Source organism: Oryctolagus cuniculus, chromosome 4, assembly GCF_051225735.1.
Source record: "Oryctolagus cuniculus isolate XC-2025 breed Fujian yellow rabbit chromosome 4, ASM5122573v1, whole genome shotgun sequence".
Lineage (NCBI taxonomy): Eukaryota > Metazoa > Chordata > Mammalia > Lagomorpha > Leporidae > Oryctolagus > Oryctolagus cuniculus.
The window spans coordinates 5,941,740-5,959,202 of NC_142870.1; the positions used below are offsets into that span (position 1 = coordinate 5,941,740).

General features: G+C 39.5%; 1 protein-coding gene across 2 annotated transcripts in view; it reads left to right on the forward strand.

The window, feature by feature from the left end:
• BRWD1 (bromodomain and WD repeat domain containing 1) overlaps nt 1-17,463 on the forward strand; it is a 126,139-nt gene that overhangs the window by 80,741 nt on the left and 27,935 nt on the right. For both annotated transcript variants that reach the window (XM_051833556.3, XM_089330547.1), the window contains exons 26-34: nt 2,806-2,930; nt 3,495-3,577; nt 6,569-6,680; nt 8,611-8,672; nt 11,386-11,541; nt 11,738-11,858; nt 13,385-13,510; nt 15,853-15,925; nt 16,883-16,924. In XM_051833556.3, the coding sequence (XP_051689516.3) occupies nt 2,806-2,930; nt 3,495-3,577; nt 6,569-6,680; nt 8,611-8,672; nt 11,386-11,541; nt 11,738-11,858; nt 13,385-13,510; nt 15,853-15,925; nt 16,883-16,924 (900 nt within the window). The remainder of the gene's footprint in view (nt 1-2,805; nt 2,931-3,494; nt 3,578-6,568; nt 6,681-8,610; nt 8,673-11,385; nt 11,542-11,737; nt 11,859-13,384; nt 13,511-15,852; nt 15,926-16,882; nt 16,925-17,463) is intronic.

Below are 17,463 nucleotides of genomic sequence, written 5' to 3' on the forward strand. Positions count from 1 at the left end.
CTGTTCCATTGGTCGACATGTCAGTGGTTGTGCCATTATCAGGCTATTTTGATTATAAGTGTCCTGTAATACATCTTGCAACCTGGTATTATGATGCCTCCAGCTTTATTTTTATCATTTAGGATTGCTTTAGATAATCAAGGTCTCTTGTGATTCTGTATAAATTTTAGGGTCAATTTTTTCAGATCTGAGAGGAATGTCTTTGGTGTTTTGATTGAGATTGCATTGAATCTATAAATTGCCTTGAACATATTGATAATATTCATTCTTACAATCCATGAACCTGTAAGGTTTTCCCATTTTTTGTATCATCTCCTATATCTTTCCTTAATGTTTTATAATTTTTATTGTAGAGATCTTTCACATCCTTGGTTAAATTTACCCCAGGATATTAAAAATTTTTTGCAGCTACTGTGAATGGGACTGATACTAAAAATTCTTTCTTTTTTAAAAAATTTATTTATTTATTTATTTATTTGACAGCCAGAGTGGACAGTGAGAGAGACAGACAGAAAGGTCTTCCTTGCTGTTGGTTCACTTTCCAATGGCTGTCGCAGCCGGTGCATCGCGCTGATCCGAAGCCAGGAGCCAGGCCAGGTGCTTCTCCTGGTCTCCCATGTGGGTACAGGGCCCAAGCACTTGGGCCATCCTCCACTGCCTTCCCGGGCCACAGCAGAGAGCTGGACTGGAAGAGGGGCAACCAGGACAGAATCTGGTGCCCTGACTGGGACTAGAACCTGGTGTGCTGGTGCCGCAGGCGGCCGCGGCGCCGCCCAAAAAATTCTTTCTTAGCCATGGCATTGTTTATGTATACAAAGATACAAAGACTATTGATTTTTTGAGTGTTGATTTTATAGCAGAATTTTAAATGATATTTGTAGTCAAGAAAAAGAAAAGTATCAAAATGCTGGAGTTGATTCATCTGTGGGATAGCATTATCAGTGAATTTTATTTTATTTATACTTTAATACATTTTTGATACTTTCAGTAACTTAAATGAAAAATTGCAAATTATTTTATACAGTATAGCTGTATTCAGCTTAATGGCTGTGCTTCTGTAGGGTTGGCTTTACATATACGTTACATACATTTGTGTTTTATTTGTGTGTTTCATTTGTTACTGGGTTCCTAAGTAGTCAGTCCTCACATTCTGTTTGTGGATTGCGTACGTGGTGTGAGTTCCTTGGTATGCCCAAATATTCAGCAACTTTGTTCTGGGCTTGTGCAGAATGGCAGCTGACTTGTGTTGCCTGATGAGCATTTCTAAACGAGGCTGAGTAAGGTGACTCTGCCTTCTTGTTTCAGCTGTCGTTCTGCGAACAGTTGTCCTTCTTGTGATCTCTTTAGTACTGTGTTTTCCATTTTCCTGCCTTTTTAGGGGTGAATTTGCTTTTTAAGATGCCTCTCAAGCGTAGTGCAGACGTGTGGTGTCTGGTGTTCCTAAGCTCAAGGAGCCTGTGATGTACTGAAGGGGAAGACACGTGTGTTAGGCAGGCTTAGTTTGGGTCTCATTTACGGTGCTGTTGGATGTGAGTCATTATCAGTGAATCTGCAGCATACATTAAATGAGGTGCTTTTAAACAAAATGCATATAAACCAGGTTATGTATTCTTTGATTTATGATAATGTTGCGGCCGTGATCAGTCTGTTTTACTTAGTCTAATTTAGTAGTCTAGGCAACTTTATGGAGTGTTACTTCCATGAATAATGAGACTCAAGTGTACTTACTTGAGCATTTGGTACTTTTTGGTAAGAATAAAGTGCTTGTTTAATGAATACACGTATGAATAGTCTATTGCATTCCTAGTACTCTGAAAACAGACTGGGAGGAAGGTTGATTAGGGCAAAATCATTTAATGGATACTCCTTCCAAGAAGGGATTTTGTTTCGTTCACTATCCTTATCCCTGCTAGGTTATAGAATGTGGTGTATTATTCAGTAAGTATTTGTTATGGAATGAACTAGGCAGAAAATTAGTAATGAGATTTTGAATATAAAAATTCTTACCCATTTTGATTGCATAAAACAAATTTATATATAACTGAAAATGTATTATATGGCCGGCGCCACAGCCTCACTAGGCTAATCCTCTGTCTTGCGGCGCCGGCACACCAGGTTCTAGTCCCGGTCGGGGTGCCGGATTCTGTCCCGGTTGCCCCTCTTCAAGGCCAGCTCTCTGCTGTGGCCCGGGAGTGCAGTGGAGGATGGCCCAAGTGCTTGGGCCCTGCACCCCATGGGAGACCAGGAGAAGCACCTGGCTCCTGCCATCGGATCAGCGCGGTGCGCCGGCCGCAGCGTGCCGGCCGCGGCGGCCATTGGAGGGTGAACCAACAGCAAAGGAAGACCTTTCTCTCTCTCTCTCTCTCTCTCTCTCTCTCTCTCTGTCTCTCTGTCTCTCTGTCTCTGTCTCACTATCCACTCTGCCTGTCTTTTAAAAAAAAAAAAAAAAGTATTATATAAAGAGAAGAATGCCGGAGGACATTATGTCAGATTGTTACCAGTGGTTGTCTTTATAGATACTGAGGTGATCTGTGACTTGTGTCTTCATTCTTAGACTTTTGTGGTGTATTTTCTAAAAAAAGTAAACTGACTTTTTAAAGTGAGTATATTCCTTTTATTAGAATATTTAAAATATGTATTTTCACAAAAAGTAGAGATAAAAAGCATGATTTTACTTAATGGTAAATTGAACTTGTTGCTGGTCTGAAAGCTTAAATTGTGAGTTTGCTTAATATAGCAATATGTTGAAGATTTAATTATTGAAAAATTGCTTTGTTTTAACCATTTTTTAAAAATGTCTGAAAGGATCAAGAATTGGTCAAAATAGTTGGAATACGATATGAGGTTGGACCACCTACACTGTGTTGCCTCAAACTAGCTTTTATAGATCCAGCAAGTGGAAAACTTATGGACAAAGCTTTCTCTATTAGGTATGTATTACTGTTCTAGAGGTTACATCTTGCTGATAGGTACCTGTAGAGCCCTGTGGAGAGCCGCAGATGTGAGTGGAGCTTCTGGTGCAAGGGAACCTATAGGAAGCAACTCAGGTGTGGCACAGCATGTTGTGCTCCATGCCACCTTTGTGGAGAATTTTGACCTGTGTGAAATTGTTTTCAACCCTTGCTTTTGAGAGATTATTAGAGTAAATCATTTGTTAGACTTGTGCTGCGAGTTATGGTAACTATTGGCCATATGTGATTGTGAAACACTTAAAATGCGGCTGATTCAAATAGATTCTGTTTTCAATGCACTACGTTTTTGAAGGCTTGGCATAAAGAACATGTAAAATTTCTCATTTTATATTTATATATTGTAATGGTACTTAGGGAATATGGGGTTAAAATAATATTAACATTCATTTGTTTCTTTTTAAAATTGGTTAGTTGAAAATAAAAATCTACCTATATGGTTTCCTTTTTTTTTTTTCTATTGGACAGTGTTGCTATATACTGTAACTTGCTATGTAGGGAATTTAATGCTTTATTTTTGTTTAGATACCATGATATGCCAGATGTTATTGACTTTCTTGTATTGCGTCAATTTTATGATGAAGCAAGACAAAGGAATTGGCAGTCTTGTAAGTCTGTCCTTATTGAGTTTTACATAGCCTTAAAACTAATCTCATTGCTCTAAATTATTGGTTGTGAATTCTAGAGTATACAAACAGGTAAACCTCTTAAGTGAATATAAATCACTCAGGATGTGATATTCACTGATTCTTTTTTCTTCTAAAGATTTGTTTATATGAAAGGCAGAGTAACAGAGAGAGAGAGAGAGAGAGAGAGAAGTATCTTCCATTGGCTGGTTCACTTTCCAAATGGTCACAACAGCCAGGACTGGGCCAGGCCAAAGCCAGGAGCCTTGGACTCCCTCTGGGCTCCTCCCCGGAGTGGCAGGGGTACCAAGTAATCGAGTCACTGTTCTCTGCTGTCCACTGCTGCTTTCCCAGTGCATTTGCTGCAAGCTGGATCAGAAGTGAAGCAGCTGGGACTCGAACCGGTGCTGTCATCACAGGTGGAGCGTCACCAGCTGTGCCATAGAGCTGGCCCAGAGACTGTGTAGGCTTTCAGTCTGTCAGTTTTCTTCTATTAGGTTTTCTGTTGTTGAGGCTAGAAAAGATTTATTATTTCCTTTCATACATCCCCATATAATTATCTTCAATTTTTGCAATTATCCTAGGTTTTAAAATAATCAGAAGATTGATAAATTTCACACTTAAAAAGTCCCAATATACCAAAACATTTAACCTTGATATCGTAATGGGATGACTTGAGAAGAATTCTTTTAAGAAATAAGTTGGGGTGGGGCTGGCACCACGGCTCAATAGGCTAATCTTTTGCCTTGCAGCGCCAGCATACCGGGTTCTAGTCCCGGTCGGGGCACCGGATTCTGTCCCAGTTGCCCCTCTTCCAGGCCAGCTCTCTGCTGTGGCCCGGGAGTGCAGTGGAGGATGGCCCAGGTCCTTGGGCCCTGCACCCGCATGGGAGACCAGGAGAAGCACCTGGTTCCTGGCTTCGGATCAGCGCGGTGCGCCGGCCGCAGCACGCCGGCTGCGGTGGCCATTGGAGGGTGAACCAACGGCAAAAGGAAGACCTTTACATAATGTATGCAGCCAGTGAGGCCACTGTTTGTGACACCTGCTTCCAGTATTGATGCTGGTGTGGGTTCTTGCTGCTCTGCTTCCCTTCCAGCCTGCAGCTAATGAACCAGGGAAGGCAGCATATGATGGCCCTAGTATTTGGGTCCCTGACACCCATGTGGGAGACCTGGGTGGAAGATCATGCTCCTGGTTTTGACCTAGTCCAGCTCTGGCTGTCACAGCCATTTGGGGGAATGAACCAATGGATATATTGATAGATATTCTCAACGCTCATTTCTCTCTCTCTCCCTCTCCCTCTCTCTGCCTTCCTCCATGCCCCTCGCTCCCTTTTTTTTTGTCCATTCCTCCCTCTTTCCCTGTTACTCAGCCTTTCAACTGTGTGTGTGTGAGTGTGTGTGTATATGTATGTGTATGTGTGTATAAGGGATCTGTCTTGGAAATAAAATGTAGCTTTTGATTTATATTTCTGTGAAACTGCTTAAGAACTGTCAGTACTAAAAGAATATTGTTGAATAGGTGGCTTTTTCGTTTTAATTGGTTTTGTTTTGAAGTTGTAAGATGAAAGGGAAAGAAAAAATATATAGGTATTATAGCAGTCTTTTTTTTTTTTAAAGATTTGTTTATTTGAAAGAAATAGAGAAAAGGTTCATTCCTTCAAATAGCTACAACAGCTAGGGTTGGGCCAGGCCGATGCCAGGATCCTGGAACTCCATCCAGGTCTTCCAAATGAGTGCAAGAGTCTGAGGACCTGTGCCATACTCTGCTGCTTTCCCAGGTGCACTGGCAGGATATTGGATGGGAAGTGGAGCAGCTAAGACTTGAACTTGCACTCACGTGGGATGCCCGTGTTGTAGGCAGCAGCTTAATCTTCTGTGCTACACCACTGGTCCCTGTGCTTCTTTTTGTAATATATGTGACGTAGGGATCAAATGCACTTTACTCAAAGTATTGTATATAGCTTTAGAACACGTTTAGAAATCCGTAAAACCACTCAGTTTTCTGTTGGTCTTAAATCACTTGTAATATCTACTTGCATGATTTTATATTATGCTGAGACATTAGCATATATGATATTTAATTATATTAAATAATAAAACAAATGTTTTGTGGGTACATTGAGACTATGATCTTAAGAATTGGGAAACTTTTATGGAGGTAAGAGTATTTACATAGAACAACTTTAATCATAACTTTGTTAACTGCATTTTCTTTTTTTGGGAACGGTTATGTATTTTTTTTAAAGATTTACTTATATTATTTGAAAGGCAGACTTACAGAGAGGCAGAGAGAGAGAAAGGGAGAGAGAAAGAGAGAGAGGTGTCTTTCATCTGCTGGTTCACTCCTCAGATGGCTGCAATGGCCAGAGCTGTGCTTATCCAAAGCCAGGAGCTTCTTCTAGGCCTCCCACGTGGGTGCAGGGGCCCAAGGGCTTGGGCCATCTTCTACTACTTTCCCAGACCATAGCTGGATTGGAAGTGGAACAGCAGATCTCGAACCAGCGCCCATAAGGGATGCCGGCACTGCAGGTGGTGGCTTTACCCACTGCGCCACAGCGCCAGCCCCTGCTATGTATTTTTTATAAGTGTTTTATATATTATGCAGATGTATTGATAGGATAAGTTGTTTAAGACATTTTTGAATTTTTTAGAAACTTGGTTCTTCATGTTGTGAAATGTCATATGATTTATTTTGGAGTAGGGTTATGAATCCACTTAATGAAACCTAGTCAAAAACCATTTTGTTCCATTACAGTGCATGGCTTTTTGCTGTTAGTAAGCTGCTGAGTGCAGCATTTTATCTTTTCTACATCTATTTTTATCATCAAAGGATTTTGGGATATGTAGAATGATGACTCATTTTAAAATACAAATATATTTTGATTTCTGTTTTATCATATGGTATTCTGTAGATAAAAAATATTGAATGGTAGCAAATAGTGGAAACCTCATACTTGATCTTCTCTTACAGGTGACAGATTCCGTTCTATCATTGATGATGCTTGGTGGTTTGGAACGGTGTTAAGTCAAGAGCCATATCAACCACAGTATCCTGATAGTCATTTCCAGTGTTACATTGTTAGGTTGGTAACAGATAAAAACTCATCATCTTTAAGTAGCTCAGTTGTGGTGAAATACTGATGTATTTCGGTTTAAATATTTACACTTTTGTCTATGAGTCATGTCAGTCTAACCTATGAAATATCTCAGCTATGAACCTGTTTGTTTTCTATTCACCAGTATAGATTGAGTATCCTTTTTCTGAATTGCTTGGAATCAGAAATGTGTTTTAAATTTTATTTTTTTGGGGGGTTATGGGGGGAAGGGAAGAATTTTCATATATATATAAGGAGATGTTTTGGGGATGCTTCTCAGGTCTAAACACAAAATTCATTTGTATTTCACATAAACCTTACACAATTAAACTGAAGGTAATTTTATACAATATTAAGCTGAAGGGATTTTTTTAAGGTTTTTTTTTTTTTTTTTTTTTTTTTTAAAGATTTATTTTACTTATTAGGCAGAGTTAGAGGCAAGGGCAGAGAGAGAGAGGTCTTTAATTGGATCGTTCACTCCCCAGATGGCTACAATGGCTGGAACTGCGCAGATCTGAAGCCAGGAGTTTCCTCTGGATCTCCTACATGGGTACAGGGGCCCAAGGACTTGGGCCATCTTCCACTGCTTTTTCAGGCCATAGCAGAGAGCTGGATTGGAAGTGAAGCAGTGGGGTCTTGAACCGGTGCCCATATGGGATGCTAGCAGGCTGTGGCTTTACCTGCTATGCCACAGCTCTGGCCCCAAACTAAAGGGATTTTATTCGATATTTTTAGTGGGCTTTTGAAAAACTCAAGAGGCAGATACATAGACAGAACCCATAGTGTTGGTATCCATTGGTTCACTCTCCCAAATGCTAACAATGACAGGGGCTGGGCCACACCAAAGCTGGAATAGTGGAACTTAATCCCGACCCGACAGGGTTTCTGTATTATCAAGAAGCTGGAGGGACTGGTGCTGTAGCATAGCCAGTAAAGCCACTGCCTGCAATGCTGGCATCCCATATGTGCCCTGGTTTGTGTCCCGGCTGCTCCACTTCTGATTTAGCTCTCTGCTATGGGCCTGGGAAAACAATAGGAGATGGCCCAAGTCCTTGGGCTCCTGCACCTGTGTGGGAGACCCAGAGGAAGCTCCTGGCTCCTGGCTTTGGATCGGCCCAGCTCTGGCCATTGCGACCATTTGGGAAGTAAACCAGTGGATGGAAGATCTCTCTCTCTGACTCTGCCTTTCTGTAACTCTGCCTTTGAAATAAATAATAAATAAATCTTAAAAAAAAAAAAAAAAAAGAATTGGGATCAAGCTCTGAAAAAAAAAAAAGCTGGAGTCAGGAGCGATAGCTGAGTGTTGACTCTAGGTATTCTGATGGAGAATATGAGCATTTAAAAAACTTGGCTTAAATACTCACCCGCCCTGTACCGGACTTTTAGCTGTGATTTGTCACATGAGATCAGATGGGCAGTTTTCTGCTGTGTCATGTCAGTGCTCAGAAAGTTTCTGTTTTTGGATTTCAGATTTTCAGTTAGGGATTCTCAGTCTGTAGTTCCTCTGGTTCAGGTTCTGCTTGCTTATCCGAGACTGTTTTTGTAGGCCTCCAATGTTTACTTTACCCAGTACTGTTGGAGTCATAGTTAGGAGTAGGCAGTAAATTTTCATGCTTTTCCATTGGCTGTGGTATAAATCCACTTTGTGAAGCATGGCATTCCAAGTCTTCGTACTTCGAGTTAGCTATTTACTTACTTGGTTACAGTCCACACACGATTCCTGGTTTTGTTCCAAGTCTTGATATGCATATTAACATTTCAGAAAGCATTTAGTGCTAGTATTTAAAATTTATTTGCTGCATTGAGGTGGTTTTCATGTTTTTTAATCCTTTTATTTTTATGATAAATTCCTAGCTAGTATTCTGAGTTTGTTTTCATGAAAGGCTAATTAGAATTTTGTTTTTGTTTTTTTGAATAGGTGGGACAATACTGAAATTGAAAAACTTAGCCCGTGGGATATGGAGCCAATTCCTGATAATGGTATATATTTGTTAACTAATGAAAATGTGTCAGGTTTATATTCTCAGCCTTTCATCTAGCCTGTGCACCTGGAGCATCTGTGTGTTCAGCTTACCAGAGCAGTGATGCGCTTTACCAGAGCAAGACAGCAGCACTCTGACGCCTAACCTCAGATTCTGGGTGGATTCTGCCTCCGTCTTAGTAGCTTACTATCACTGTTCATGTGGCCTGAAGTCTTACCTCCCTCATGTAGTCTCCACTTCCTTTTCCTCGTCCTTATTCTGTTAGCCTTATTCTTTGTTGAAGATACAGACCCGACTTGACTGGGATCTGTCTTCTCTGATTTACCCACCTGTCCTGCTGTGGCTTGTCTGTTTCCTGTGAGAAGTAGACGTCTGGTCTGTGGGCAGCCAGCTTGTCCTCCAGTGCTTGCTGGCCCACTCTGTTACCTTCTGCAGGGCTTGTTGCTTACACGTAGCTCATCACCTCCTTTTTCTCTTTATGTTAGAATTTCTCTCGTATCTTTTATTCAGTTTTATTGAACATTTTGTTATCTCCTCTGGTAAACTTTCTGAAAGGGCAGTTCATGTTTCTTGCCTCTAGTTCTTCATCACTAGTGTTTATTCATCTATAGAACTCTTGTCTTTCTGCAGTCTTTATTTTAAGATATATGAAGTGTTTACTCTGTGAGATTCTGCCATGTCCGTCCCAGGGACTGAGCTGGTTTTTTTTTTTAATGTTTTGTTTTTTGTATTCTATCTCCGTATATATGTCTAGCTTTGTTTTAGAAATAAGGATTTTTTTCAAATTTTTTATAACTGCACTTTATTTTCCAAATTTATTTTTCATTTGAAAGGTGGAGACATAAAGATCTTCCACCCACTGGTTCACTGCCTAAATATCTACAACAGTCAGTTCTCTGGAGTAGGGGGCATGGGCCCAACTACTTGAGCTTTTACTTTTTGTCCCCTTTCCCCCAGGGAATACAGTAGTGATAGTCTGGGCTGGGTCCTGAAACGCCATCCATGGATGGCAGAGACCTAACTCCTTGGGCCATCACCTGCTGCCTCCCAGGGTACACATTAATAGGAAGCTGAGTTGGGAAGCAGAGCCTGGACTTGAACTTAGGTACTCTGATACAGGATGTAGGCTTCCTAACCACTGAATCAAATGCTTGCCCCATAAAATACCTCCACCTTAGGATGATAGACTGTCTTCTTTCCTATTTCTTTTATGTCCAGGCAGAAAATAAATTTGAAAATCATTTTCTTTATAACAATATGAATTATAAGCTGTTAGGAATCATTTACTGTTTACGTTAAAAAAAATCCATTCCTCAGCTAGAAACAAGGCTGGATGAGAATTGTAGTAAATCCAAACCTTTGAACTTCATGAGCATTTGTAATGTAATTAAGCAGCTGAAACTATGTGGAGTCTTCACTGGTAAGTTGCTTTTGGGAAGGCACCCGTAGGCACTCCCTTTACCATTTAGTGTATAAGCTGCCATAATGATGTTTTCAATGTTCTAGCTCCTCCTTGCAAAAGTACTTTGAGTTAACATTTTGTTCTGTGTTAGAACTCATAATTAGATAAAATACTTTGAGCTAACTTGGATTTTCTTTTCTCTTTGGACTTATAAAAACTTGGGGATAGGCGTTTGGCCTGGCAGTTAAGACGACATTAAAGATGCCTGCATCCAATATTGAAGTGCCATGGTTTGATACCTGGCTTTGGTTCCTGACCCCAGCTTTGTGCTAATGCAGATAGATCCTGGGAAGCAGAAGTGATGGCTCAAATAACTGGGTTACTGCCATACGCAGGGAAGACCTGGAATGAGTTCCTGGCTTTCAGCTTTGGCCCAGGCACCACTCCCAACTTAACCCTGCTGTTGGGGGCGTGTGAGGAGTGAACCAGGAAATAGGAGCGTGTGTTCTCTTCTCTCTCAAATAAATAAGTAAATATTTAAGACAGAGACCTCTTTAAAAATAAAACTTTCTTGGGGCCGGTGCCATGGCTGACTTGTCTAATCCTCTGCCTGTGGTGCCAGAATCCCAAATGGGCGCTGGGTTCTAGTCCCGGTTGCTCCTCTTCCAGTCCAGCTCTCTGCTGTGGCCCGGGAGGGCAGTGGAGGATGGCCCAGGTGCTTGGGAGGCCAGGAGAAGCACCTGGGTCCTGGCTTCGGATCGGCGCAGCACACCGGTCGTAGCGGCCATTTGGGGGGTGAACCAACAGAAGGAAGACCTTTCTCTCTGTCTTTCTCTCTCACTGTCTAACTCAGCCTGTCAAATAAGTTAAAAAAAAAAAAAAAACAAACTTGCTTTTGTTTATGCTTTTTTAAAATTGAGAAAATTAGCTGCTTGTCAAATGTTGGGATTATTTTACCTATTTTGTCTGAACTTTACAGAAATTAATTTTGGTCATATGTAGATTTTAAAACTAATGCAGCCGTTCGGTTTGTTTTCAAATGCTTCTGGGTTAAGGTTTTCTTTTTGAAGAAATAGACTATCCTATGATGATGCTAATTTTATTAGAGTAGGTAAATTATGATTATACCTGAATTTAAGCAATTCGTAGATCTATAACTTTGAAAGAATTGCGCATTTGAACTGTTGTGTTTTTAACTGTGGAGATTCATTTTTGAGCTTTGAAAGTTGAGTCTCAATACAACATATATGTTTTTTGGATTGATTTCCCCTCCCCTCCTTTTTCTGTTCTTTTCAAATGGGATTCATAGTTGATCCACCTGAAGAGTTAGGAGCCAGTATTTCAGTTACATCAGATGAACTAGAGAAATTGCTCTATAAACCACAAGATGGTGAATGGGGTCAGAAATCAAGAGATGAAGAATGTGACCGAATTATCAGTGGTATAGATCAACTTTTGAATCTTGGTAAGTGTTTTTAGGGTGAGAAGTTTCGTTTTCAGATTTAAAATTCACTTTAAATAGCACAATTGAAACTGTGTTCCTTAATTCTTGCTTGTTAAATTTTGATTTAGCCTGTATTTTTTAAACGTAGTTCTGACTTATCAGTGATTTGTAGAGATGTAATGAATTTGTTGATAAACTTTTCTGTGCTCCCTAACAGATATAGCCGCAGCTTTTGCAGGCCCTGTTGATCTGTGCACATACCCGAAATACTGTACTGTGGTAGCTTATCCAACTGATCTTTACACAATTCGAATGAGGCTTGCTAATCGGTTTTACAGGTTAGTAGGAATTTTCTTTTAAAATAGTTACAGAGCTGTTGGGCCTTCCATGTAGGCAGACAGAGATGGTGGTCGTTGCGGGTGATGTTAGTGGAGCAGAGGACTGATGAGCACTTGGTTTCGTCTCTTTATTCATTACGACATTGTGTAGCTGCCGATGGGTCGGAGGGATTATTGCCAGGAATAACATTAAGTGCTGTATTTCAATTCTCAATCTTTAGTAAACAGATTGTTTAAAAAATTGCTTAAAGATTTATTTTATTTACTTGAAAGAGAAAGGGAGGGAGGGAGGGAAAGAGAGGGAGAGACAAAGATCTTCCATCCACTGGTTCACAGCCCAGATGGCCACAACAGCCAGAGCTGGGCTAGACTGAAGCCAGGAGCTTCTTCCAGCTCTCCCAAGTGTGTGGAAGGGTTCCAGTCACTTGGGCCATCTGTTGTTGCTTTCTCAGGCCCATCAGCAGGGAGCTAGAGCTGAAGTAGAGCTGCTGGGACTGTAGCTGGTGCCATTATGGGATGCTGGTGTCATACATGGCGACTTTACCCGCTGTGCCACAACACTGGCCCTTGATAATTTCTGTGTTAAAACTTGTATTTAGCTGTTTAATTAAAAATTAATTAGTTAATTGGAGTTTGATGAAGGATTGATACCCCAAAGGCATTATTATCTTCAGCTTTTAGAATGCTAGCAATATAAAATTTCCTATTCTTAATGGTGCTTATAATTGATACATTTTTGTAATTCAGCTACTTTGAGAAATTACCTTTACAAGAAAGTTTTTTTTTTTTTTGTTTTGTTTTTAAGATTTGTTTATTTGAAAGAGTGACAGGGAAAGGCATGAGAGAGGGTGAGAGAGATCTTTCATCCGCAGGTTCACACTCCAAATGGTTGTAACAGATCTGGGTTAGGCTGAAGTCAGGAGCTAAGAACTCCATCTTGATCTCCCACATAGGTAGCAGGGACCTAATTAAATCACTTGGTCCATCTTTCACTACCTTCCTAGGCACTTTAAGAAGGAAGTTGGGTCAGAAGTAGGTGATTGGGACTCCTACCCACTGCTCTGATATGGGATGTTGGTGTCAGCAGCTTAACTAGCTGTGCCGCAGTGCTGGCCCCAGGAAGGCTTCTTGTGTCCACAGTATCTTACTGCTGTAATCGGGATACCATGTTGGAATGAGAAAGCACCTTTTAGTTTACGGTGAGATTGACTCTTCTAGGGTTTGTGGCTTTTAACACATTTTCTTCACTGAGTATAGGTAGTATGAAAGAGGATTACTTTCTTGGTCTTCTGTATGTGATTAAATGATCTGTTAGGACTTTGGTCCTTAAATTATTTCCTGCAGTTCCATGTGCAGTGTGATTGCTAATGACTGTGATCAAGTCTATAGCATTGGATTATTTATTACAACTTCGCACTTAGGATTTGCTTTTATTATGTCATGCTGGTTTCAGTAATGTGCTGCTTTTGTAAACTTGGTTTCTGTCTTCATTTTCTAATCCCTGAATTACCTACTTTATTTTGAAGGAGACTGTCAGCATTAATTTGGGAAGTCAGATACATAGAACATAATGCCAGAACATTTAATGAACCTGAGAGTGTAATCGCAAGATCAGCTAAGAAGATAACTGATCAACTTTTAAAGTTTATCAAGTAAGTAAGCTCACAGATGTTGTATAAAAGTGACTGTGTGCGCTCTTATAAACATCTAGTTGTTTTTACACTGAATTTAACCTGTTTAATGTTTTACATTAGGTGACATTTCTTTACATATTTATTATGACTATAATTTCAGGAAAGGAATGGAAGATGATGAATTCATTTTTTGTGCTTTTTAAAGTAATTTCATACTACAAAGAGTTGCCATATACGCTTTATATAGTGTCCCCCTAGATCAACATGATGTAAATACTTAAAAATGTTAAAAACTTAGCCAGCCGAGTGGCTCACTAGGCTAATCCTCCGCCTGTGGTGGTGCCGGCATCCCGGGTTCTAGTCCCGGTCGGGGCACCGGATTCTATCCCGGTTGCTCCTCTTCCAGTCCAGCTCTCTGCTGTGGCCCAGGAGTGCAGTGGAGAATGGCCCAAGTGCTTGGGCCCTGCACCTGCATGGGAGACCAGGAGAAGCTCCTGGCTCCTGCCTTCGGATCAGTGCAGCGTGCTCGTCGTAGTAGCCACTTGGGGGGTGAACCAATGGGAGGAAGACCTTTCTCTCTCTCTCTTTCTGTCTAATTCTGCCTGTCAAAAAAAAAAGTTAAAAACTTCAGTCTTTGCATAAAACTGTTGACTGGAGCAAAGAATTTATTTGGATTTCACTGGTGTTTACAACAGGGTCTTCTGTGTTTCAGCATCTAATCCAGAATCCCCATTGCATTTATTGTTTTGTTTCCTTAGTCTTTTTCAGTCTGTTCCTTGGTCTTCACTTTTTTCATGACCCACAACCAAAAAATATGCATTTATTTGAGAAGCAAGGGAGACATAGGGTGCTAATTTACTGAATGCCTGTGATGGCTGGGGCTGGGCTAGGGCTAGAATTGGGAACTCAATTCACAGACTCCATCATTTTTAGGAATGTTGTTTGGTTGCTTGTAGAATATATTTCATGTTGGTTTATTTTTCATGATTAGATTGTGCTTTAATCTAGTTTGAATTATAGCCCATGAAAGTATTATACATGTATATGAATATTTCATATATTTTCTTGCAGTGAGAAATCAATTTGGAATAGAGTGAAAAGTGATCTTGAAATTGAAATCCAAGTATTAACCTAATTTGTCCTAGCAAGCATTTTTTCAAACATTAGGTGAATGACTCAGATTCAGTGTCCTTTAAATTTTTTTTTTAAAGATTTATTTTTATTTATTTGAAAGAGTTATAGAGAGAGGTAGAGAGAGAGAGAGGTCTTCCATCCCCGTTCACTCCCCAAGTGGCCACAACGGCCGGAGCTGCTGCACTGATCCAAAGCTAGGAGCCAGGAGCTTCTTCTGGGTTTCCCACATGGGTGCTACTGCTATCCCAAGCCACAGCAGAGATCTGGATTGGAAGAAGAGCAGCCAGGGCTAGAACTGGTGCCCATATGGGATGCTCGTGCTTCAGGCCAGGGCTTTAACCCGCTGAGCCACAGCGCCGGCCCCGAGTGTCCTTTAAAATTAATGAGTTTTGCTATATGTCCTTAAATGCCCTTTTTATATAGCCATAAAAATTCTTTGAAAGAATCTTACTGGAGAAAATTATTTATGAAACAGTACTGTCATATTCAGCTTGTCTAAAAACTGGAGGAAACTGATTACTGTCAACTTTTTTGGATTGATTTTTTTCCTAGGATTAAATTACTAAATTACCTCCAAATTCACCTTTTCTGCTTCAGAAAATCACATGCCTACTTTTATCTCCTTCATATGTAGATAATTCCTACTTGAGGAATTTCTGCTTCTATATGTATAGTGAAGTTTCTACTTAACTTTTTCTTATTTCTGTTATCTTGAATTAATCATTTTCCTGATACTTAGCTTATAAATATTGATAGTGATGATACTTGGTAAAATTTATCCATATATTCAGTTGAGGTAATACGTAAGTTATTTCTGGATTGCCAGCTGATTTCTGTACATACTTAACTGTAAAAAAGTATTCAAGATTTTGATTTAGGATTTAAGATTGCCAGTTTCTGTTTCAAAGGATTTATCATTTATTTAAAAGGCAGAGAGATAAAATATCTTCAGTCATTTGATTCACTCCCCAAATTGCCACAATAGCTGTTACAGTCTGTGCCAAAGCCGGGATTGTGGAACTCTATCCAGGTCTCCCATATGGGTGGGCCAAGATGGCCAGTTTTAACACAGAGGAGGTCTGGGTCAAAACTTGGTGTTTCTCTGTTTGAAATATGCATGCATGGGTTGTATACTTTTTTGTGTGTTAATGTGTGGTTTGAGTCCTTTGCAACTGTAAGTATATCTGCATACGATATACCATTAATGTGGCAATTTGTTCTTCTAGGAATCAAGACTGTACAAATATCTCAGAACTTTCTAACATGTCTGAAAGTGATGAGCAAAATGCTGAGGATTTGGTATGAAGTTTTGTCAATTTTATAATTTTTGTTAATTTCAACTGATAATTTAAAAATAATGACAAAAAATGTGGGTTACTTTGCCAGTTTTTGCTCTATTCCAATGAACTATGTAAATTTGAAATTTCATAACATGTATTTATTGAGTTACCTATATCAAATATGAGGAAATGTGTTCTGGTGATAATTGATACCAGTTAAACTATATCTAAATAACAGCTTTAGGTGTGGAATATGTTCTCTTTCCAGATTTTAGTGAGTGCAAGATTTATAAAAGTACCTTGGAAATATTTTTTATAAAACCGGCATTTGTTAATTTTAATCATTATTAGAAGTTAAGGAAATAGACCATGCTCAAAGTGCCAGACATCTTTAACTTGATGTAGTACTGAAGTTTAAGTACATGGGCAAATAACAGTAGTGTGTAATTTCACTTTATAGAGAACAAGGCTGTGGTATGTGATTGTAGGATGTTTTTCAAAAAGAATTTATGGTCAGTCTCCACATGCTCCTAATATATATTAGCAGGCTCAAAAAAAATTTTGGTGGAATAAAATCACATATACTAGTAAGTGAAATGGGGAGTAAGAAAATGTGTAGAACATCAAATTCAGGAACTATAGGAGACTGCGTGTTTCTGGGGTTTTATGGTTAAAGGTAAAACACAAAAGCTCCTTTTGCTTGTTGTATTAGGAAATGCACAAAGTGACTCTTTATAATAATAATTTTGAGTTTTGGTATTAGTGTGTTTTCTTAGTGGATGTGAAAAGGGTTTTTAAGAATCACAGTGTGTTTTGAAGCCTGGGTGTCACAAAGAGTATCTGATAGTCTTTTTGAGATTTTGTTAATGACATTCCAACATTGATAAGGCCAGATGTTTTCATCTACTTTTTAAATAAGATCACTTCAGTTCTGTTGAGAAGGCTGACACTGAATGTGCTCTGACTTTATTCCTAGGATGATAGTGATCTCCCTAAAACATCTTCTGGAAGAAGGAGAGTAAGTCACTGCATTGCTTGACTTCTGTGGTTTGCTTGTTCTTTGTTTTAAAATAAAGATTTTCATTTTTTTTTCTTAGAAAAGTAGTAGTTATGCAAATGCTGAATATTTTATGAGAAGTATCACTAAGAAGGGAGATATAGGAAAGATTTAGTGGAAAAGTAGAGATTTGAACTGTATTTTCTGAGATGAAATGAGAAAATTTTAAAAAATAGTGGCTATTAGAGCAAAGACAAAACTAAATTCGACATGTGTATTTAACTATGTCCTGTCATGGGTTAGTTAAGGGCAGTGGCCCAACTGGTGTTGAGGTTGAAGGTTGGAGTGAACATGTGGCTGTGTCTGGTGATTACATCAGGAACCCCAGGCTATTAGAGATGAGTTGAGGTTTAGTACAAGAATGTGGTTTGAATATTGGAAACCTAGTCAGGGATAGTGTTTGCCTGAAATTGAGAGGAAAGAAAAATGATGAGACCTTGTGAAGGAAAACTTAACCAGCATTTGGTGACTGAACCTAGTTTAAAATTGCAGATTTGTTG